General features: G+C 37.0%; 1 protein-coding gene across 1 annotated transcript in view; it reads left to right on the top strand.

The window, feature by feature from the left end:
* The window catches only part of RNMT (RNA guanine-7 methyltransferase), a 34,236-nt gene extending 15,007 nt beyond the window's left edge, over window positions 1-19,229 (top strand). Inside the window, 4 exon segments of the mRNA XM_043559404.1 lie at window positions 277-394; window positions 9,262-9,363; window positions 10,741-10,774; window positions 14,636-19,229. Of these exon segments, the coding sequence (XP_043415339.1) occupies window positions 277-394; window positions 9,262-9,363; window positions 10,741-10,774; window positions 14,636-14,673 (292 nt within the window). The 3' untranslated portion in view covers window positions 14,674-19,229.
* The last annotated feature ends 3,912 nt before the right edge of the window (window positions 19,230-23,141 follow it).

The raw sequence follows: 23,141 nt of genomic DNA, 5'->3' as shown, positions 1-23,141 counted from the left end.
TTCATCCCTGTCTCACAGCCTTTCCTTTTACTTTCATGACCCATTTATTACAGTAATAGAGTTACCTGTGGCCTATTGAGATTGAGAATGCATGTTTTCTTATAGATGTAATTATTGGTATGTTGCTCTTCACTCATTTTGTATCATCCTATTGTGAATTTATAATGATAGTTTTTTTAGTGATGCCCAGAAGTTGTCACTGTTGTGTGAAAGTAAACTATTGAGGAATTATAAATAATGTGGAAGTGTTTTAATTAAGTAACCTATTTTGGACAGAATGGCAAAGAAGTACAATATGAAACTAGTCTACAAAAAAACATTTCTGGAATTCTATGAAGAAAAGGTTAAGAACAGTGAAAATAAAATGCTGTTAAAACGAATGCAGGCCCTGGAGGTAAGTATTTAGAAATTCTAGGTCATGATAAACTTGTTTGACTGTTTCTGAGATTCCTTTCAAGACCATATAGATGCTCAATATTTATATAAATCACACAGATTATTCTTAACTGCTCTAGACCCTTCAGCACCCAGGACAGAGCTCATTACAGAAACTTTCCTTCATGGCTGCTCAGGAAATACTGGAATGAATAAATGAATGTCACTGTCATCAAATTCTGTTTTCTAGATAGACTGTTTTAAGATAGGATTTCTTAACCTCAGGATTGTTGGCATTTTGGACTGGGTAATTTCTTTGTTGTGAAGGGCTGTTCTAGTCACAGGAAATTGAACATCATCTCTGGCATCTATGCACTAGATGTCAGTAGTACTCCTGCCCCCAGTTGTGAGCCAAAAATGACTCCAGATGTTACCAAATATCCCCTGGGGTGCAAAATTACATTACTTCTTCACAATAATTCCCTTTGGTTACATTAGTAATTTAAAATCTTCCTGGCCAGGATCTAAGATGAGCTCATACCATGCCTAGTTTTGTTCTTTGGTGACTATCTAGCAAGATTCTGGTCTTTTAGACTATATTGCTGCTGAGACCTGTTTTAATTCCTGGATTCCTCTCTGCTTTCCCAAATTGCAGCAATGGCAGCTTCTATACAAGCATTTCAGTATTTAATGAGATCTGAAATAGTGAACATTTTTGTTATTATCAACAGGATCATATTAATCAAATGGTTATTAAACTTCTTTAGAGAGTTCATTCAATTGAGAATATTTTTTAAAGTACTGCAAGCATACTCACTTATTTTGCTAATTACCCCCATGAAGTAGGCAAAACAGTCCCCTTCCACAGTTTAAAATGGGCCATCTTAGGTTCAGAGAGGATACATGAGTTTTTCAAGGCCACAAAGTTGTAAACCTAAGATATTCTTTAGTTTTTATAGGTGGTTTTCAAACAAATCTCCTGCTGCAATTGCATCCATACAGCTTTCCCAATTTTGAGTGGAAAGATCCTCTTTAAATCCTAAGTTATCTTTTGAAACTACTAACCACTAAAATGTTACATTCTTCATTGGTTATATTTTCTGTATTTTAGAATTAAGAATATTTGTATTTGCTTTATGTTAGCAGGAGAGGTTTGTTTTTGTTTTGAGAGAGAAAAGAAAACTAGAAAAAGTGTGTGTACACAAATCACCACACACACATGCCTGTAGTTTATCATCCTTAACTTGGTGGTGCTTTGCATGTACGATGATCAGTTATTTATATTTTTCTCTTAGCATATATGTAATGACTTGATATGTGTAATTTTTTCAAAATTGTATGTGGAGAGTGGGATATGGGATAGCAGGGTCCCCTTTCTTCAAGGATCTTATGGTATGTTGAGGAGATAAACATTCAAGCCAGTTATTCAGTACAATATGAGAATTGCAGTAATGAAATACTCAACGTGCAGTGCTTATCTGAAAGGGTCTTTTGTGAAAATAGTAAACTAAGAGTGAAGGCAGAGAAGCATGGAAGAGTAGGGGATGTTTGAAGAAGTAGGAAAAACTTTCTTTAGCAAAGTGGTTCTCCAGTCTTCCTTTTCCCCCAGTGTTGCCTTTGAGGATATGACTTATCCCTCTGGGAACATACATGAATGTAATAGCATGTAATTAAAAAAGTCCTTTGGTTTTTCCTGCTTCTTCACCAAGTTACTTCTGCAAGTCTATAAAGGACTTTGAGCAGGAGACAACATGTCCCACGAGTGGGAACATGACTCAGATGGTAGTATAGAGGATGGTTTGGAGGGGTGTGAAGACCAGAGACACAGTCAGAATGCTAATTGTTTTAGTCTGTGTTAGAGTTTTAAATGGATCTGTTTTCTGATGTTTGCTATTAAAAAAAAAATCTTTTCCTAAAGCCATCAGCCTTGAGCTGACCCAGAGATTCAGCAATAGAACCAATAACTTTGCTCTCCTAGAGCACTGTAGCAGAGGGAAGGAAGAATGAAAAGACTCAAGGCACTATGGTTATAAAATCCTGACACCTGTTTTCTTTTCTTTCACCTGTTTTCAAAAGAATAATCAGTTTTGCAGCTTGATAGTCATATGTTGTTTGGTCTTTTAAAGTGATTGAGAGGGGAGAGAGATAGATGTCTAGTGAGAGGCAGATAATCACATGGAGGAATCTTATACTTACTGATACTTTGAAGAGCATATTTACAACAGAATAGTTTGCAGTCATTCACATTGAAGTTTTGAAGCTTTATAATAGGATGAAACCATAAGATGTGGGATTAAAGTTTCAAAAACACTTAAAAGTGGTGTTTCTTATATCCCTTGTTAAGATACCATAAAAGGTAAAGTTGCTGATTATAGCAATATGGGACTCCAAAAAGCTAAGTACTTTTTAAATAGTAAACAACCAAATTTCTAATGTCTGAGCTTACTGTGGGATACGTTTAAAGAAGGGAAAAAGGAAGATAGCAAAGTAGACATTCCTAGATCATTTTCTTTCTTTCTTTCTTTCTTTCTTTCTTTCTTTCTTTCTTTCTTTCTCTCTCTCTCTCTCTCTTTCCTTCCTTCCTTCCTTCCTTCTTTCCTTCCTTCCTTCCTTCCTTCCTTCTTCCTTCCTTCCTCTTTCTTTCTTTCTTTCTTTCTTTCTTTCTTTCTTTCTTTCTTTCTTTCTTTCTTTCTTTCTTTCTTTTTTAATGTTTATTTAGTTTTGAGAGGGAGAGAGAGCTCATGTTTGCCAGAACTGGGGAGGGGCAGAGAGAGAGAGACAGAGGATCTGAAGCAGGCTCTGTGCTGACGGCAGAGAGCCAGATGTGGCATTTGAATTCATGAACCTTGAGATCATGACCTGAGCCGAAGTCAGATGCTTAACTGACTGAGCCATCCAGGTGCCCCTGAAACATTTTCTTAAAAATTTACTAGGAAGATCTAGGTCTGAAGTGATTCTTTGCTGGCTGGTTTGTTGTAAAAAGACAAAGGAATTAGAATATATAACCTTTGTAGAGTAGATGGTTGTTAAATATTAAGTATTCTATGTAGTTCATTATGGTTTCATTTACATATATTACAAAGCAATACACTTCATAGTATAAAGGGATGTTACTTGAGATGGATTAAAAATAGCACTTGAAGTAATTTGAATAAACATTTGGCCAGCATAGCCTTAAAACAGCATTTTTGTGTATGTGTAGCGCTTCTTCAAATTCTTAAAGAAATATGGAGACTGCCTCTATTTTGGAAGCTGGATTATTTTCCTTACCTTCTTGAACTCACAGGGTTCTCTGTTGATTCATTTTTCATATGTATTTTTAATTTTTTATTTTAATTACCTGGTGCTCATCAGGACAAGTGGACTCCTTAATCCCCATACCCTATTTCACCCATCTCACCCCCCCTCCCCCACCACCAACTGCCCTCTGGTAACCATCAGTTTGTTCCCTGTATTCAGTCTTTTTCTTGTTTTACTTCTTCCTTACCAATTTGGATGCCTTTTATTTCTTTCTGTTGTCTGATTGCTGTGGGTAGGACTTCTAGTACTATGCTGAATAAAAATGATGAGAGTGGACATCCTATCTTGTTCCTTGGTTTTTAGGGGAAAGGCTTTCAGTTTTCCCCATTAAGAATGATGTTAACTGGGTTTTTCATATATGGCCTTTACTATGTTGAGGTATGTTCCCTCTAAACCTACTTTGTTGAGGGTTTTTATCATGCATGGATGTTATACTTTGTCAAATACTTTTCTGTGTCTGTTGAAATGATCATATGTTTTTTATCCTTTCTCTTATTGATGTGATATATCACAATTGATTCATGAATATTGAACCACCCTTGCAACCCATTAATAAATCCTACTTGATTCTGGTGAATGATTTTTTTATATGTACTGTTGGACTTGGTTTACTAGTTATTTTGTTGAGGATTTTTGCATCTATGTTCATCAAAGATATTGGCCTATAGTTCTCTTCTTTTGTGATGTCTTTATCTGATGTTGGTATCAGGGCAGTGTTGGCCTCACAGAATGAATTTTGAAGTTTTCTTTTCCATTTTTTTTTTTTTTTGGAATAGTTTGAAAAGAATAGATTTTAACTCTTCTTTAAATGTCCTGCACTTTTGTTTTTTGGGAGTTTTTTGATTACTGATTCAATTTCTTTGCAGATTATCAGTCTGTTCACATATTCTATTTCTTCCTGTTTCAGTTTTTGTAATTTATATGTTTCTGGAAATTTATCCATTTCTTCTAGGTTGTCACAATTTGTTTGCCTATAGTTTTCCATAAGATTCTCTTATATTTTATGTTTGTATTTCTGTGGTGTTGGTTGTTATTTCTCCTCTCTCATTTGTGTTTCTATTATTTGGGCCCTTTCCCTTTTTTTCTTGTTGAGTCTGGCTAGAGGTTTATCAATTTCAATTATCATTTTTTTTCAAAGAACCAGCTCCTGGTTTAATTGATCTATTGTTTTTTTGTTTGTTTTTTGTTTTTTGGGTTTTTTTAGTTTCTATATCATTTATTTCTGCTCTAATTTTTATTACTTCCTTCCTTCTGCTGATTTTAGGTTTTATTTGTTGTTCTTTTCCTAGGTCCTTTAGATGTAAGGTTAGGTTGTGTATTTGAGATTTTTCTTCCTTCTTGAGGTAGGCCTGTATTGCTATAAACTTCCCTGTTAGAACTGCCTTATTGCATCCCAGAAGTTTTGGATTGTTGTGTGTTAATTTTCATTTGTTTCCATGTACTGTTTAAATTTATTCTTTTATTTACTGGTTGACCCATTTATTGTTTAGTAGCGTATTGTTTAACCTCCATGTATTTGTGGTCTTTCCAGATTTTTTCTTGTGCTTGACTTCTGGTTTCATAGTGTTGTGTTCAGAAAAGGTACATGGTGTGATTTCTATCTTTTTGAATTTGTTAAGCTTTGTTTTGTGGCCTAATTGTGATCTATTTTAAAAGAATATTCCATGTGTACCTGAAAAGAATGTGCATTCTGCTGTTTTAGGATGGAATGTCCTGAATATATCTGTTAAATCCATCTGGTCCAGTGTGTCATTCAAAGCCATTGTTTTCTTGTTGATTTTCTGTTTAGATGATCTGTCCATTGATATAGGTGGGATGTTAAAGTCCCCGACTATTATTGTATTATCATCAGTTCCTTTATATTTCTTATTGTTTTATATTTCTTATTGTTTATATTTCTTACTGCTTATATTATATTTCTTATTAATATTCTTAATATTCTTATTGTTTCTTATTGTTCATATATTCTTATTGTTTTACCCAAGTACTTGGGTGCTTTCATATTGGGGCCATAAATATTTACAATCATTCTATCTTCTTGATGGATTGTCCCTTTTATTATCTAGTGTCCTTCTTGGCCTTTTGTCACAGTTTTTGTTTTAAAGTATATTTTATGTGTTGTAAGTATTGCTACCCAGCAGTCTTTTGACATCTATTTGCATGATGAATGTTTCTCCATCCCCTCGCTCTCAATCTTAGTTCTAAAATGAGTCTCTTGTTGTTGTTGTTTATTTTAGAGAGCGCAAGCAGGGTAGGGACAAAGGGTGAGAGAGAGAATCTCAAGCAGGCTCTCCACTCAGCATGGAGCCTGATGGTGAGGCTCAATCCCGTGACTTTGGGATCATGACTTGAAACAAAATCAGGAGTTGGACACTCAACTGACTGAGCCACCCAGGCGCTCTGGGTCTTGTTTTTTATCCATTCTCTCACCCTGTGTCTTTTGATTGGAGTGTTTAGTCCATTTACAAATGGAGTGTTTAGTCCACTTACATTCAAAGTAATTATTGATAGGTATATATTTATTGCCATTTTATTATTTGTTTTGTGGTTGTTTCTGGAGATTTTCCCTGATCTTTTCTTGTCTTTCTCTCTTTCATGGTTTACTGGTTTCCTTTAGTGATATATTTGGATTTATTTGTCTTTATTCTTTGCTTATTTATTAGTGGTTTTGGATTTGTGGTTACCATTAGGTTTTTATAGAACATCTTCTGTATGCAGCAGTCTGTATTAACTTGATGGTCATTTGAGTTTGAACCCATTCTTTATTTTTCTCCTCTCCACGTTTTAGGTATATATCTGTACATCTTTTTATTTTGTGAATTCTTTGAGTTTTTATAGAAATACTCATTTTTACTGCTTTTGTGTTTCCTACCTTCATACTGTCATTTTTGGTCTTTCCACTTAGGACAGTCCTCTTCAATATCTCTTGCAGAGCCGGTTTAGTGGTCATAGAGTCCTTTAGTTTTTGTTTGTCTGGGACACTTTTTATCTCTCCTTCTATTCTGAATGATAGCTTTGCTGGATAGAGTATTCTTGGCTGTGTATTTTTCCCATTCAGCACTTTCAGTATGTCATCCTACTCCCTTCTGGCTTGCACAGTTTCTTTTGAAAAATCTCTTGCTAGCCTCATGGGTTTTCCCTTGTAAGTTAATGACTTCTTTTGCCTTGCTGCCTTTAATGTTTTTTCTTTATCACTATATTTTGCCATTTTAATAACAGCATGTTTTGATGTGGATCTGCTTTTGTTGATTTTCATGGGGGTTCTCTGCTTCCTGGATCTGGATATTCACTTTCTTCCTCAGAGTAGGGAAGTTTTCAGCTAATATTTCTTCAAATAAATTATCTGCCCCTTTTTCTCTTTCTTCTTCTGGGACTCCTGTAATACGAATGTTACTGCATTTGATGGAGTCACTGAGTTCCCTAAGTTTACTCTCGTTTTGCATAATTCTTTTTTCTCTCTTTTGTTCAGCTTGATTACTTTCCATTACTCTGTTTTCCAGGTCATTAATTTGTTCCTCTGCTTCTTCCACCCTGCCGCTGCTCATTCCATTGGGTGTGTTTCTCATTTCATTTATTGAGCCCTTTATCTCTGCTGTGTTATTCCTTATCTGCATTAATGGCCTCACTGATGATGTCCTTCATTTTTTCCTCAAGTCCAGTGGGTATCTGTATGATCATTGCTCTAAATTCTCCATCAGGCATATACTTCTATGTATTTCACTTAGGTCTCTGATCGTGGCCTTGTAGTGTTCTTCATTTGGGACAAATTCCTCTGTCTTCTCATTTTGTCTAAGTCTCTGTGTATTAGGAAAGTCAACTATATTTCCTGTTCTTGAGCATAATGACTTTATGAAGAACAAGTCCCATAGTACTGCGCTGTGCAGTGTTCCTTGGCCCCCAGGGCCTGGCACTTCTAGGAGTATCTCCGTTGTGTGCTGTGTATGCTCTACTAATGTGTCCTGGTCTTTTTATCCTTCACGCCAGTCGTTTGCAGAGGTTTTTTGTTTTTGTTTTTTTTTTGCCTGTTGTGAGCAGGATTTGTTCCCTGACCTGAATGTGGGACATTTTACCTAGGTGTGCTGTGGTCTGCTTGTGAAATGGGACCTCTTGCCACTGCCCCTGGAACCAAGGCCCTGTAAAACACCGGCTAGGGAGATGAATTGTGGGCAGGGGGTTGGGCTGGTCTTCTGCTAAAGGGGGCCCATCTCGCTGGGACTGAGGCAAGCATGACTGGGAAGGGCGGTTCCACTAGAGTATAGGCAGGGCAAGGCTTGGTGTAAGAAGTTAGGTAGTGAGTGTTGGAGTGCATTGGTTCCTGCACATGGCTCTATGTTTATGCTGAGGGGTGGGGGAAGGAAATGGTGCCAGCCAGTTCCCTTGTTCCCTTAGGGGTCTCTTTGTGAACATAGTCTCTCTGGGACACATTTAACCTCCCCGCTGTGTGGTCCAGGCAATTTTCAGATGACTGTTTCCACACTGTATGTCTGCAGGCTGTTTGCCCTGCCTTTTCTCCAATAGCAGGTTCAATGCCCTCTGAGCTCTCCCAGAGCCAAGCATGCTGACCTTTAAAACTCCAGGCTTTAAGCCCCACTGGTTGCAGGAACTCATAAAATTCAGGCCTTCTCTATTTCCAAGCCAATGGCTATGGGAATTTGTTCTCCCTGTGCATTCCCCTATGTGTTGGTCTGTCTCTTGCCCTTTTCTGCGACTGCAGCTTTCTCCCCACCAGAGTGGCCACTATTGGTTTCTGTCCCGAACCATGTCTCTGCCTTTCTTACCTTCACTGTGACCTTTTCTCTACTTTTAAGTTGTGGAGTTTGTTTTGCCAGTCTTCAGATCAATTTCTGGGGTATTTAGGATGATTTGATAGTTACTTAGTTGTATTCATGGGACAAGGCAAGCCTAGGGGCCTATCTCCCCACCAGCATCGTTCCTCTCGGCATTTCAAGTTTTTCATCTGTATTCTAATTTCTGTTCATGCTTCTGATGGCTATTATATCACCATAATGTTTAAATTAATATTTAGCTCTTTTTTAAAAATTTTTTTAATGTTTTTATTTATCTGAGAGACAGAGCATGGAGCAGGGGAGGGGCAGAGAGAGAGGGAGACACAGAATCCGAAGCAGGCTCCAGGCTCTGAGCTGGCAGCACAGAGCCCAACGCGGGGCTCGAACTCATGGACCGTGAGATCATCACCCGAGCTGAAGTTGGACTATTAACCGACTGAGCCACCCAGGCGCCCCAATATTTAGCTCTTTTGATAACAACTTCCTTCAGTTTTGTGTTATAACAGAAAAACTTTCACTGGGAGTCAGGGAGATGCAAATGTTTGCTGCTAAGTGGACCAGTTTTGTCCAACTGTAAATATCCTATGATTATCGTCAAAGTTGACGATAACAACTGCTTTGTTAGGAGAGGATTCTCTTCACCCATTTTTTTCACGTTTCAAAAGTATGTGTAGTTTGTATTCCTGAAATAATACTTAAGGATTTTCTTAAGTATTTTATTTTTGTGATTTAGTATTTTTAATTCTGAACTGTAAGTTTCATTTAATTGCCTAACTAGGAATTTCCCTTGTTTCCCTAGCCATATCCTGCAAACGAGAATTCCAAACTTGCTTCTGAGAAGGTGGATGACTATGAACATGCAGCAGATTACATGAAAAACAGTCAAGTAAGGTTACCTTTGGTAAGTTTTCATTTGTAGCATGTTTTATAGAAAATGAAAAAAAAAAAGCATATAGTATATGGAGACTTACGAAATTATTTCACTGGTTTACAAATCAGATACATGTTAGTCTGTTTCCCCTTTTTATAGGCATAGAATATAAAATAAAATGTATTTCAGTACTGAGAACTGAGTCCTATTTCTGAGGCAGTAAGGATGGGGAGAAAGTTGTAAGCTTGGTTGGAGAGTTCCTTACTATATCATTATATCTTAACCTGGGCACTGCTGACTCACTGTGTTCCCGAGGTAAAATTCAGGGGCTCATGAACATTGATGGAGAAAAATTACATCTCCATTTTCAATGACTTCTGCATGCAAGCTCACATTTCTTTAATTAAGAATGTAACAGTACCACAGTGGTATTAGATATAGCTGTGATTGTCATCAATAGAAATTACAGATATTTTCATAACACGTTTCTGCTGAAATCTTAGACTGTTGTTTACATTTATCACTTCTTCAAAATCACATTAATTACTGGAATGGCTACTCTATCTTGTTAGTCTAAGGACATGGACAAAGTAGCACATATATTACTATATCAATGTGTTTTTTAGTATTTTAGTAACTAAAATGTAATTTATTTCTTTTGTATGATATGTATGTTGTGATTCCTTTGTAAAAACACAAAAATCTTATTTCTTCCTACAATGCTATTGGATGTTCAAGAGAAGCTTTTTAATGTTTTCATTTTCCACGTTAAAAATATAAAATTGATGCTTTTTCCAATTATACACACACACGAATACCCTCTTTACACAGATTCACCCTTTGGTTGAGAATCAGTAGTTTAGAGAATTAGGCAGGAGAGCACAATTGAGAGGATAACATTAAAGTCTCATTGACTTTTTTGATATATTTAGATCACAGTAATATTAACAGTAAATTATGTATACAGTTGACCCTTGAACAATGTGAAGGTTGGGTTGCTGACTCCCCATGCAGTCAGAAGTAAGCCTATAACTTTTGATTCCCCAAAATGTAACTAACAATAGCCCAACTGTTGACCAGAAGCCTTACCAGTAACATGATCAGTTAATACGTATTTTGTATATGTATTGTATACTATATTCTTATAGTAATGTAAGCTAGAGAAAAAATGTTATTTAAAAATCATAAGGAAAACATGTTTACAGTATGGCATTTATTGAAAAAATCCACATATAAGTATATCTGCACAGTTCAAGCTTGTGTCGTTCAAGGGTCAACTTATATTTATAGCGAACTAGGGTTGTTTGGGCACTTCTGTCCATTGTTGAAAAATATGTGTTTATGTACTTCCATATTCAATCTAAAATGTTCTTTCTTTTTATTTTTTTTTATTTTTTTTTATTTTAGGGAACCTTAAGTAAGTCAGAGTGGGAAGCCACAAGTGAGTATATCGTCAGTGTAGATTTACAAAGATTGTTTCAGAGTGATTGTTAAAATTTGAAAACTTTGGAATTTTTTTTTTTTTAATTTTTTTTTTCAACGTTTATTTATTTTTGGGACAGAGAGAGACAGAGCATGAACGGGGGAGGGGCAGAGAGAGAGGGAGACACAGAATCGGAAACAGGCTCCAGGCTCTGAGCCATCAACCCAGAGCCCGACGCGGGGCTCGAACTCACGGACCGCGAGATCGTGACCTGGCTGAAGTCGGACGCCTAACCGACTGCGCCACCCAGGCGCCCCAAAAAAACTTTGGAATTTTTTGATATATGTTAGTATGTGTGTGTGTTTTATGTTTACACAGAATCCCTATATGTGTCTAACTCACTTTTTCTTGCACAGCTATTTAGTGCCAAGAGAAAATATATGCAGGGCGTTCCTTAACATAAACTTTCATGAGCATTATTTTTTTTTTTTAAGTTTATTTTATTTATTATGAGAGAGACAGCATGAGTGAGGAAGGGGCAGAGAAAGAGGAGAGAGAGAATCGCAATGAGGCTGTGTGCTGAAAGCCTGGTGCAGCGCTCCAACCTGCAAAGCCATGAGATCATGACCTGAACTAAAACCAAGAGTCAGTCGCTTAACCGACTGACCACCCAGGCACCCTTAACATTCTTAAACATTTTCATTACCTAATTGTTACTACATAGGCATCTGTATTTGCTGTTTTTACCTCAGATTTCTTTGGAAATTTTGGCTTATGGAACACTTCCATGTATTTTGTTTCTAGCCACTCTGATGTTGACTACAAAGGCATAATTAATAAGTACTAGAACATTTAGTGAAGCAGCAATGAGCAGGATATTTTAGAGGGATGTGTGATTGGGAAGGGCCTGGTACAAAGACATTCTGAAGTGAGATACCTGTCTTTGGAAGAGAAGTCAGAGGCCTGGCAAATCTGTGAAGTCCGTGGTTCTTCAGCAAATGGATGCTGAGAAAGCATCACCCAGGGCCTCTGTGTTAAGATGATAATACCCTAATGTGGCTGCCCTGAGGACATAAAAGGTAGTTCCCACTGTTCATTTAAGTATTTGTTGATTATGTTGAAGGCATAAGTGGTAATCGGAGACAATCTATTTGATAAATGTTGAGTATTAACTTACATAAAGTTCTGTGAAAGGGCTTTGGGGGATAAACAAAGTAAACAGTTGCAGTCTCTACTTCCCAGATGTTTACAATCTAATGGAAGAAACAGACACAAATAAATGCAGTGCTAGGCAAACTGTTTTAAGTGCTGAAGTTTCTATAATAGGGAAAATAGCTGTAGGAGAGCCTAAGGAAAAGTAGTAAAATCTGGGAAGTAATAATAGTTGGTATAATTGAATATTTAACATGTGCTCAAGCATGACTGGAGCCTTTTCATATGTTGTAACTTTTTTAATCCTCATAACTTTAAGGGTAAACTAGTCTCACTAATATCTCCTTTTCACAGATAAGAAAGCACTTAAATAACTTACCTGAGGTCACAGAGCTAACCCAACTGATTCATACTTGTACCCATGGCCTCATGGAAGCCTGTGTGAAGGGATTTTTCTTAGGACTTGCTGAATTGGAGAGAGAGGAAAAGGAAAAAATACAAATAGAGCCAACATGTTGAGCCTGTTTGTCCCAGAATATTGGTGCCCTTAGTGGAAATGGGATTAGAGGACCATCAGACTGAGAAATGTGTGCCTAAACCTGTACATTTCATTACTTTTCCCAAAGTGGAGACTTAGGTATCTTAGACATCCTGCCAGTCCTAAAGTATGATGTAAGGAAAACTTTGGTCAAATGTCGTGATGGTGGTACTAGGTATAGTTTAGAACTGTGTTTCTGTACCTCAATGTGGACTTTAGTGATAGCATGCAGATGAAGAATTAGATGCCCCAGACAGTGGAGGGAGAGATAGGTTAGAGATGTGAAGAGCAGTAGGAAAGGAGCAGTGGCCACATTGCAGCCAAACTCTAGCATGTCAGGATCAGTGTGGTCTTTCATGAATTACACTATTCTAAACTGGAGGATTTGTGGGCTGGAGTCACAGTCTGATAAGTAGAAGCTGTACTTCAAACTCCTACTCATCTAATTAAACTCCTATTACCAGAACCTGTTGCTTCTCTAGAAGATTCTTTAAATGTGAAAATAAAGAAGAGAATTGTTGCTTAATTGCTTTTATAAGTGGTTCAGGATTTATTTCTTTAAATTCCAAGTGAAATGCCTACACAGAAGGCGTTTTAGAGAGGAAAGAAAGTTATTAATTGTCGATCTGAAGTCAGACACTGCATCTGAGTGATTTTAAATGACCTTAGATTTAGGGAAGGTCAGGATTGCTGGGTTGTCTCCCGTAGGTACCAGTGTGTTTGGGGTGGGTAGGACTGGAGACAGATCACTTGGAGTGTGGGACAAGCTAAATAACACTGCCTGCTCCTAAGTCCTGTGATGTACTTACAGATATCTTAGACTGCTTTGCTTCCTTGTCTTCTGGAGGAATCTGATGTGTTGCTATGACCCTGACTATTCTCTGTCTGTCTATATACTGTGTTGCCAGCAGTATTTAATTTCTTTCTAAGTTTGTTTATTTTGAAAGAGAGAATGAGCAGAGGAGGGGCAGGGAGCGGGGGACAGAGGATCCAAAGTGGGCTCTGTGTTGATAGCCGATGTGGAGCTTGAATTCACAAGCCGTGAGATGATGACCTGGGCTGAAGTCAGATGCTTAACTGACTGAGCCACCCAGGTGCCCCAATATTTCATTTCTCCTAAAAGAAATTAGGAACTAGTAGGTAAGAAACAGAGAATAGTATTGCCAAAGTAGCACTTGGAAGGACTGGTGTGGTACTCCTGGACAGCTTGAGTAAAAAGCTAGAGGATCAGGAGGTTTTTACATGGTCTGTAGTCATTCATCTGTACCCTGTTCAGAAGTTAACTCATGAAGGGAAGACACCAAGGTACATGGCCTACTATCTTGACTTGCTGGCTGAGTGTCCCAGTGTATGCCCTGAGCATCCTTGTGATGTTTTGAGGATTTTTATTCTTTTAGATGTTTGCTCACCATAAAATCTACTGGTATCTTAGAAGATATAACAGATTTGAACTTCACTGTGATCCAGAATGAGGAACCGTAGATGCACTTAGGTGTCTTTGAGTAAACACGTGCCAAAGCAGGAAACCATATTTAGAGGAGAGTATTCTTGGGGCTGGAATATCACTGTTGGGCCAGATAAATATCTCTAAGCATCAGTTATCAATATCTTAATTATCAGTTATGTAGCAAAAGCTACATAGCTTTTGGCTCACTTTCCTTATCAGGCCCTACAACACAATAATTGGGTAGGTGGATGAATTTTAACATGCACGTCATGCATGTTCCTTATAGTATGTTCCTTATAATTCTTACTAGTGTTTTTTTTTGAATAGAAAACCTAGAGAGTCACTGCCAGAAGTCCTCGAGGTAGTGCAGCTATCCTACCCATCTCGTTCCAGATAGAAAGAATTAAGTTATAAGATTTTTTAATTTTAATTTTCTTGGTTTTATACTTTTAATTTTTCTTATCTCAAACTGTTTTTAGAGGTGTTTAGAACTGTTGAATTGGTTTTCTCAAGAGATATAATGTCACTATTATAGTAAGTGGATATATGTTTTCAGGTAAACAGATGTAATCCCATAGCTACTTACATATGACTCAAAATAATTGAGGACCCTTAGAAATAATGGGATTTTTCCCTTCAGAAGCTTGAGAATTTTCCCCAAATTATGAACAGGACTAAAATTGTACTGTTTAGCATGACGATATGAGAAACCAAACTCTAATTTCTATTACTTTCTTTTTAGGTATTTACTTGGTCTTTGCATTTGAGAAGCAACAGTGAGCACATATACAGTAGCCCCAGGACAGCTGTGGCCTGTCTTGTACAGATTTGCGTGATCCATCCTAGATTTGACAACTTCCTGTTTGTTTGTTTTAATTAGTCTAAATGTGCAGGACGCTGCCGGAAACTCCAGTGTATAAATTCAACATTTGCTGTCTGTGACAGATGAACTTTTGTGTGTGTATATAAGAATGAGTCGGGACCTTTGTCTTTAAAAGTCTATTTTTAAGTAATGTTCTAAGAATTCCATTTGCCTCTCTACTCTCTTAGCGCATAAAAATTATAATATGACTTGTTAAAGCTGCTGGACCCTTTCCACAGTGCTCTGATTTGTTTAATGTTTGTTTATAGTATTAAATTTATTGTAGTTGTAGAATTGATGAGGGAGCATACTGGTTTGCCGGGAGTGTGTGCTCATTTCTGTTTTGATGTATAGTGTTTTTCAAGATTAAATGGATTGTGTTCTGTACAACTGAATATGTTCAGTATACATCGCTAAAGTTACAAGTTTAAAACAAAATTGTAGATGCTCATAAAGTTATTTACCTAGAATTGTACCCAGTTATTACATTTCACTGTAAATACTAACTGTTTGCTAATACGATCTAATTTTGGAACTGGTTGGAACGTTTTAGATGCCAGCATAAAATTGTTTTGGACTTTAGGGGCTTTATCTTAAGAATTTCCTTCCATAACAATTAATGCTTCTTGTTATCAAGAATGTATTTAGACACATTTCCCTTTCTTCATTTAACAAAAATGCCATAGCTGTTTTTCTCAAAATTTAATGAACCTGTCCCATGTGAACCTGTTGCACATTTTCCTCAGACTTACGTATGAAACTGCAATAGGAGGATGTGACTAAAGGGAACTGACAAGCAGACTTCAGATTAATTCTCCCTGATGTCAGAGAGGATACTGGCACTGTGTGCTGTATAGATTTGTTACTCCCCTTCAGCCCAGAGAGAAGCAGTACCGGTTCTTCTATTACAACGTTGTACTTTGAACAGTAGGGTCCAGCATCTCATCACCATTCAGAATTTGCATTTGCCATTTCAGAACTGTTACTATTTTCAGCCCTGGCTTCTTGCTTGACTCCTCTTCCAACAGACACCTAGGTGAACTGTTGTCTTTACTTTACATCACTGTTTAAAAAACTTGCCAGTGTTTAGATGTAGTGAAAAACTTAAAGAGAACAAAGCAGAGCAATTGTGTATTCTTTTAAAAATCATTTATTTAATGCATAGGTCTAAAGACATTACTTTCTATAACTATCCAGAGTACTTGTTTAAAAGGTAAAGTTTCTTAATTTGTTTATATATGTAGATTATTCATGGTGTTGGAGTAACAGACCTTTTAACAAGAGAACATGGGTTACCTAATTTCTGTTCTTGTGCAATCTGTCAACCTCCAAACTGTTACCGGTTTACAAAAATGAAGTCTTTTTGCCTTATGTGGTGGTTTGCCATAAGTCATTTGGAGAAATAAATAATAGTACTTCTGACTGTGGTGGCTGCCATTAACTAACAAAGTTTTGGTAATGGTGCTGGGGAGGTAGGGATGGTGAGCTCTTAGTGTACATATCCAGGTTCATTTTAATTCTGGGGCAGGTACCAGAAAATGTTTTGATAGTTTGATAGAGGATGTAAAGCTTTTTTATCATTTCCTATCATCATTTTCATTTAATGGTCTTAGTTAATTCTAAGCAAGTAATAAGACATTTTTAGCCTCCTGCTCTTTAGGATCCCACTGAAGGATGGAGTGTTTGATGGTGATACAAAGCAGAAAAGGAAGGTGGAGTCCCTGGAGCCTTCACTGAAGGGGTAGAAAGGAGCAAAGAAAACACGAGCGTATTGAGCAGATCTCTTCAGTCTGAGCAAGTAAGCTGTTGTGTGTGCAGGAGGCTTGCAGAGCCATACCAGGAGGATGCAGAGTTCTAGTGTTTCCCTTGCCCCTGAGCTCTGTTGGTCTCATGGCTACGTCTGCTCTTCCCCCCATTCCCTGATGCGTTCCTGCTGCAGCTAAGTGTCTGGGCAGTGACTCAGGGATAACTGTTAAGAAAAGGTGGATCCTGCCCATCATCTCCCATCACCACGGTAAAAGCTGGGAGGACTTAGCACCCCTCCCCCCCACCCCCACATACCCACAGTCTGAAAGTTTGGGGATTTTCCATTCAAGACTTGTAACTTATGAAGAGGACATGGCTCTTCACTGTCAGGTCAGTGATGTGTGAGTAGTTGTGGGAGTGACTACAGGCACTCCAATTTGTCCTCCAAGGATGAAAGTGAAATGATCAAACCAGCCATTTGTGAGAGGACACAACCTAAGGATTGGGAGGATTGGTCAGGGAACATGGCTGGATTTTGGCATAACAAGAATACTCAGGTTGAAGTCTTTGGGCCTAGAATACACTAAAGGAGAGGTACTGTGTAGCCACAGTATTCAGGGAGACAAACCGACCATTTCCAGCTGCATCCAACGTGAAGGGGTCCTAACCTGTACACTATAGCCATCTGCGGGTAATGATTGCTCTTCCAGTTCCCACCAAGCCTCTGGTTCCAGTGTTACTCCCCAAAGAAATTTGACTTCTGTTAAGTAGTATGCATGATGACTCTGAAAGGTAGATTACCAGTACAGAGTTTCCTAGCCTCCCTGGTCCCCAAACTTGGAAATTGAGGAAATGTGATTGCTATTTAAATTATGATAGCATTGATAGGCATCAGAGCAGAGGTGTACCAAGTGACGGGCTATGAGACGGTGCAATGTTGGTCAGCAGTGGAGATGCAGAAAAAGCATTGTCCACTATCGGAGGTCCAGATTTCCAGTCTCATTAGTTCTTCTGGGGATGTGTTCTTTGGCCTGTTTATTGCAACTAAGTTATTTTTTGGTAGATCTTCAAGTATCTTTCTACTGAAGATTTGGCTTCTTCTGTAGGTCTGCCTAAGAGGAAATGCCAGTGTGAATATTCTACCGACTGATTATTATTTTGCATTGTGATAAACTGACTTTTTGTTGTCTACCTCAGGCTTTGTATGCATTGTGAGCCAGTCACTGCCAACACTTCTGCATCTTCAAAGTAAAGGCCAGATCCAGAACCCAGGGCCCTAAATAAAAGTTGTACTAAAATGCCTGTGGTGTTTACTGGCCCTTTAGTCAAATAGGAAGTATAGGTATATGGAATCACCACCTCCCTAGATGCTGTTAGGTCAGAACTACACACCTCATTTCTCACCCTCTGACAGAGCAACATTCCTGATTCCTTGAAGGCAGTCAGTGCAGAAGCTCCTACACTTATTTATTTATAGATATACGTGACTAGGCTGGGGGGACAGCCAGCTCTTCACCTTCTCAATTTCTCCTCTGCTCCCATGTGGCCCTGAAGCATGGGTACCTGCTCCTCACTGCAGTACTAAGCAAGTGTGGGATGCCCAAGGAATGCCCTCCTCAGTTTGGGGAGATTTTTGGGTTAACCCCAAAGCCCTCATCTCTAGATTCATCCCAAGCCATGCTTGGGGACAGCATACCTTGGATAAAGCCAGGTTGACAACCAACATTTATTGGGTCAGTTATTTTTCTAAATCTTTTATATGTGTTAATTCATTTTGATTCTAATAATGATTTGAAGTAAGCACTAATCCCTATTTTAATAATGAAACTGAGGCACAGAGAAGGTACAAATTTGCCCAAGGGAGAGCCAAGATTTGAGCACCCATATTCCTCAAGTCCAGCCTGCACCCCAATCTCCAGGGGTGTTAACAAAGACCCAGATGACTTCTCACCTGTGCACTACCCACAACTTGAAATGTTAACTGGTTGGTGCTCCAACCTTTTGGTTCAAACCTTTGATATTTAAGTGTTCCCTGAGAGGAGCATTTATCTGAGTAAGAGGATTTGGGGCAGAGAGAGCAGAAGAGCATTTGAGTGTCCTAGGGGAGGAGGGTAAAAAGTGAATAATCAACAGGCAGGAGGGCAAAGATCAACTTGGACTTCATATTTTGGTAGACTTGCTCCTTTAGCAACCAGCTCTGTAGCAAATCTAGTTTAGTCTGCATGTTAGGGAATGGGGGATGGTTCTTTTCCCACCCTCATCATTTGGAAGTGGCAGGAGGTGGTAGCATAAGTGTGAGAGAGTGTAGCCAAAGGGAGAGGTCAAGAGAAAGAATCACTTCAGTCTGAGTTGATTAAGCAGAGGCAAATCATTTTGTTTTAAAATTTTTAAGTGAAATGTAACATATACCAGTCGATTTTTCACAAATGGAACACAAATACAGTCATCACTTAAATCAACAAACTGTTACCACCAACCCAGATGGCCCCTCATGTTCCCTTCCAGGTACTACCTCCCCAAGCATAACCACTATCTGACTTCTAAGAACATAGAGTAGATTCGTCTGTTTTTGGACATCATATAAATGGAATCAAATAGTATGTATTCTCTTATATCTGGCTTATTTGCTCTACATTATGTTTGTAAGATTTTTGTTGCATGTATTTATATGTGGTTCCTTCTGTCTGTATAGTACTCCATTGTGTAAATAAACCACATATTTATCCAATGGATGTTTGGTTCATTCCCAGGTTCGGAACTATTATAGATAGTACTGCCTCAAATATTCTAGTACATGAATTTTGGTACACATAGGTACTCATTTCTGCCTAGCATTGTAATTACAGGGTCCCATTATGTACATTATATTCAGTTTACTGGATACTGCCAAACAGATTTCAAAAGTTCCAATTGCCCCACACTTGGTAGTGTCAATCTTTGTCATTTTATTCTGGCAGGCATGTGGTGGTATCTCACTGTGGCTTTAGTTTTCACTGATTATTAATCAGATTTCATTTCACTTTTCATATAATTCTTGCCTTTTGATTATCCTCTTGTTAAATATCTGTTCAGGTTCTTGCCCACTTTTCTGTTCGATGGACTATCTTTTGTATTGTCTTGTGTTTTTCAAAAATATATCAATTTTGGATACATGTCATTTGTTGAATGTATTATGTTGTGAGACTATATGAAATATACATATAATACATATGAAAATAAGTTGTTAATTTTAATACAGTATACCAGTGTTCTCTTTCATAGTTGGCATATTTTGCTTAAGAAATATTTGTCTATTCTGAGATCATGAATGTGTCCTATGTTTTCTTCAAAATCTTTTTTGTTTTACCTTTTAAATCTGAATCATACTGATTTTTTTTGTTAATAATGTGAGGTAGGGTTTAAGGTAGAAGTTTTCCTTTATGGATTTTTAGCTCTCCCAGCACCACTTCTTGATAAAAACCATCTTGTTTCCCCTATACCACTGTTTTTTTTACCTTTTCGATGTATAAGGTGATCATACATATGTGGGTTTGTTTCTGAACTCTGTTCTGTTCCATAGGTCAGCTTATTTATCCATGCACCAATATCACACTATCTTAATTATGTCTTTGTAATAGGTCTTGATATCAATAAAAGGATACAAAGGTAGTTTTAGCTTGTTAATTAAGTTGAGCAAAGTGAAGAGTGTTACATGATGAATACATAGAGATAGGCAAGGGTGGAAAGAAACCTAGATACTCTAAAATCAGTGGAAAGCCACAAGAGGATTATATCAGTGTGACAATCTTTTAAAAGATAGCCCTGATCAATAAAGATAGAAAAAGATTTAAACAACCTTATCAATGTCATATATATTATATTATTATATATTATATTAATATAAATTAATATATTAATATAAATGTCATATTATATAAATGTCATCTATAGAACACTTAAACAATAACAAAATAGACATTGTTTTTAGGCATAAATGAAATATTATTCAGGGTAGACCATAGAACAAATGTCCATAAAATTAAAAGGATTAAAATCATACAAAACATTTTTCCTACCACAATAGAATTAGAAATCAAAGGCAGAAGGAAATTTGAGAAATCTACAAATACTTGGAATTAAACCAAAGGACTTTCTAAATAGCCCATGGGTCAAAAAAGAAATGACAAGGAAAATCAAAATATTTTGAGCTAAATGAAAATAAAAACACATCAGGATGTGTGGGATGAAGCAAAAGCAGTACTTAGAGGGAAATGTATAGCTATAAAAACCTATATTGGGAAAGAAAAAATAAAAAGGAGATCTCTAGTCAATAACCTAAGATTCCACTTAAGAAGCTAGAGGGGCATAGGCACTGGGGAAGAATAAGCATATTAAACCCAAAGCAAAAAGAAAGAAGAAAATAAGAATGAAAAAGAAATAGAAGACAGAAACAATAGAGAAAATCAAAATAAAAAATTGATTATTTGAAAAGATCAACAAAATTGACAAACTGTTAGCTAGATGATGAAAAAAAGATAACTTAGCAAAATGAATGAAAGATGAACTCACTATCCAAAAAAAAAAAAAAAAGGATTGTAAAGGAATAATACGAACAATTTTCTGTTAAGGAACAATTTGTATTCAGACAAAAAGGACCCAAAATACTGAAACTGACTTAAAAAAAATAGGGAATCTGAATAGTAAAAAAAAATCGAATAAGTACTTAAAAATCTGTCCACAAAGAGAAACTCAGGCCCAGATGGCTTTACTGGTGATTTCTGTGAAAAATATTTAAGGAAGAAACAATACCAATCCTTCATAAACTCTTCTACAAAGTAGAGAAGGAGGGAGTATTTCCCATCTCCTTCTATGAGACTGATACCAAAGCCAGGAAAAGACATCACAAGTAAAGAAAACCAGTATCTCATGAATATAATTCCAAAAATCTACAACAAAACACTAGCCAACAGAATCCAGCAGCATATAAAAAAGATTATATACCACAATTAGGTAGGATTTATTCCAGTAATGCAAAGGTGGTTTAACATCTGAAAATAAAATTAATACCACTCACCATATTAATAAAAGGAAAAAACACATGATCACTGCAATAGACAAAGTGTTTTATAAAAATCTGACATCTCTCATGATAAAACTCAACAAACCTGGAATAGAAGGGAACCTCTTCAGCCTGATCAAAGGCATCTGCAAAAACCAACAGCTAACATCATACTTAATAAAGACAGATAAAATCAGGAATAAGACAAAGATATTCACTCTCACCACTTCTATTTAATGTTATAATGGAGGTTGTAACCAGTGTAATCAAGCAAGGAAAAGAAGAGAAAGACACCCACATTGAAAAAGAATGAGTGAAACAGTCTTTTATTTGCACACAACTATATATAGAAAATTCTAAAATATTCACACCCATAAAAATTGTAGGTTCAGCAGTTACATGATACAAGATCAATATACAAAAAGTTGGTTGTCTTCCTATGTACTATCAATGAACAATTCAAAAATGGGATTAAGAAAAAATTCAGGGGGCGCCTGGGTGGCGCAGTCGGTTAAGCGTCCGACTTCAGCCAGGTCACTATCTCGTCGTCCGTGAGTTCGAGCCCCGCGTCAGGCTCTGGGCTGATGGCTCAGAGCCTGGAGCCTGTTTCAGATTCTGTGTCTCCCTCTCTCTCTCTGCCCCTCCCCCGTTCATGCTCTGTCTCTCTCTGTCCCAAAAATAAAAAACGTTGAGAAAAAAAAAAAAGAAAAAAAATTCAGTTCACAAAATACTTAGGAATAAGTTTAGCAAACAAAAACCCTAAGGTTTGTACATTGAAAATTTCAAGATATTGCTGAGAAAAAGACCTAAGGAAAGAGGCATTTCAAGTTCATATATTGAGATACTCAATATTGTTAGGATCACAACTTACCCCCAAATGGTCTATAGATTCAATGCAATCCCCATAGAAATTTCAGTAAGCTTTCTTCGCAGAAATTGACAAACTGATCCTAAAATTTATATATTACTGCAAAGGACCCAGCAGCAAATTTTTAAAAGAACAAAGTGAGAGGACTTAACACTTCTTGATTTCAAAATTTGCTATAAATATATAGTAATTAACACAGTGTGGCATGAGCATAGACATACAGATCAATGGGAGAGAATGTAGAGTACAAAAATAAACTCATATTTAAGTCCATTGATTTTCAAGAGAGATGCCACAATATATAGGGAAAGGGTAGTCTTCTTGACAAATGGTGATGGTGCAATTTTGACCCTTATCTTACACCATATGCAAAAATTAACTCAAAATGGATTCAAGACCTAATTTAAGAACTGAAACTATAACACTTTTAGAAGAAAACATAGGGAAAAGTCCTCATGACCCTGGATTAGTCAAAGATTTCTTAGATATGATACCAAACTCATTCATCCAGTAAAACATGATTGATAAATTGGACTTTATCAAAATTTAAAATTTTGTGCATTAAAAGACACTGGTTAAAGAAATTAATAGTCTACAAAATGGGAAAAATATTTGCAAATCATATTTGTGGCAAATGACGTGTATCCAGAATATACAAAGAACTCTTAAAACTCAATGAGGCAAACAATCCAGTTTACAAATCGGCAAAGTATTTGAACAGAGGTTTACAAAAG

Source organism: Prionailurus bengalensis, chromosome D3 (assembly GCF_016509475.1).
Source record: "Prionailurus bengalensis isolate Pbe53 chromosome D3, Fcat_Pben_1.1_paternal_pri, whole genome shotgun sequence".
In the NCBI taxonomy this organism is placed as follows: domain Eukaryota; kingdom Metazoa; phylum Chordata; class Mammalia; order Carnivora; family Felidae; genus Prionailurus; species Prionailurus bengalensis.
This window is presented reverse-complemented; position numbering and strand designations above follow the sequence as displayed.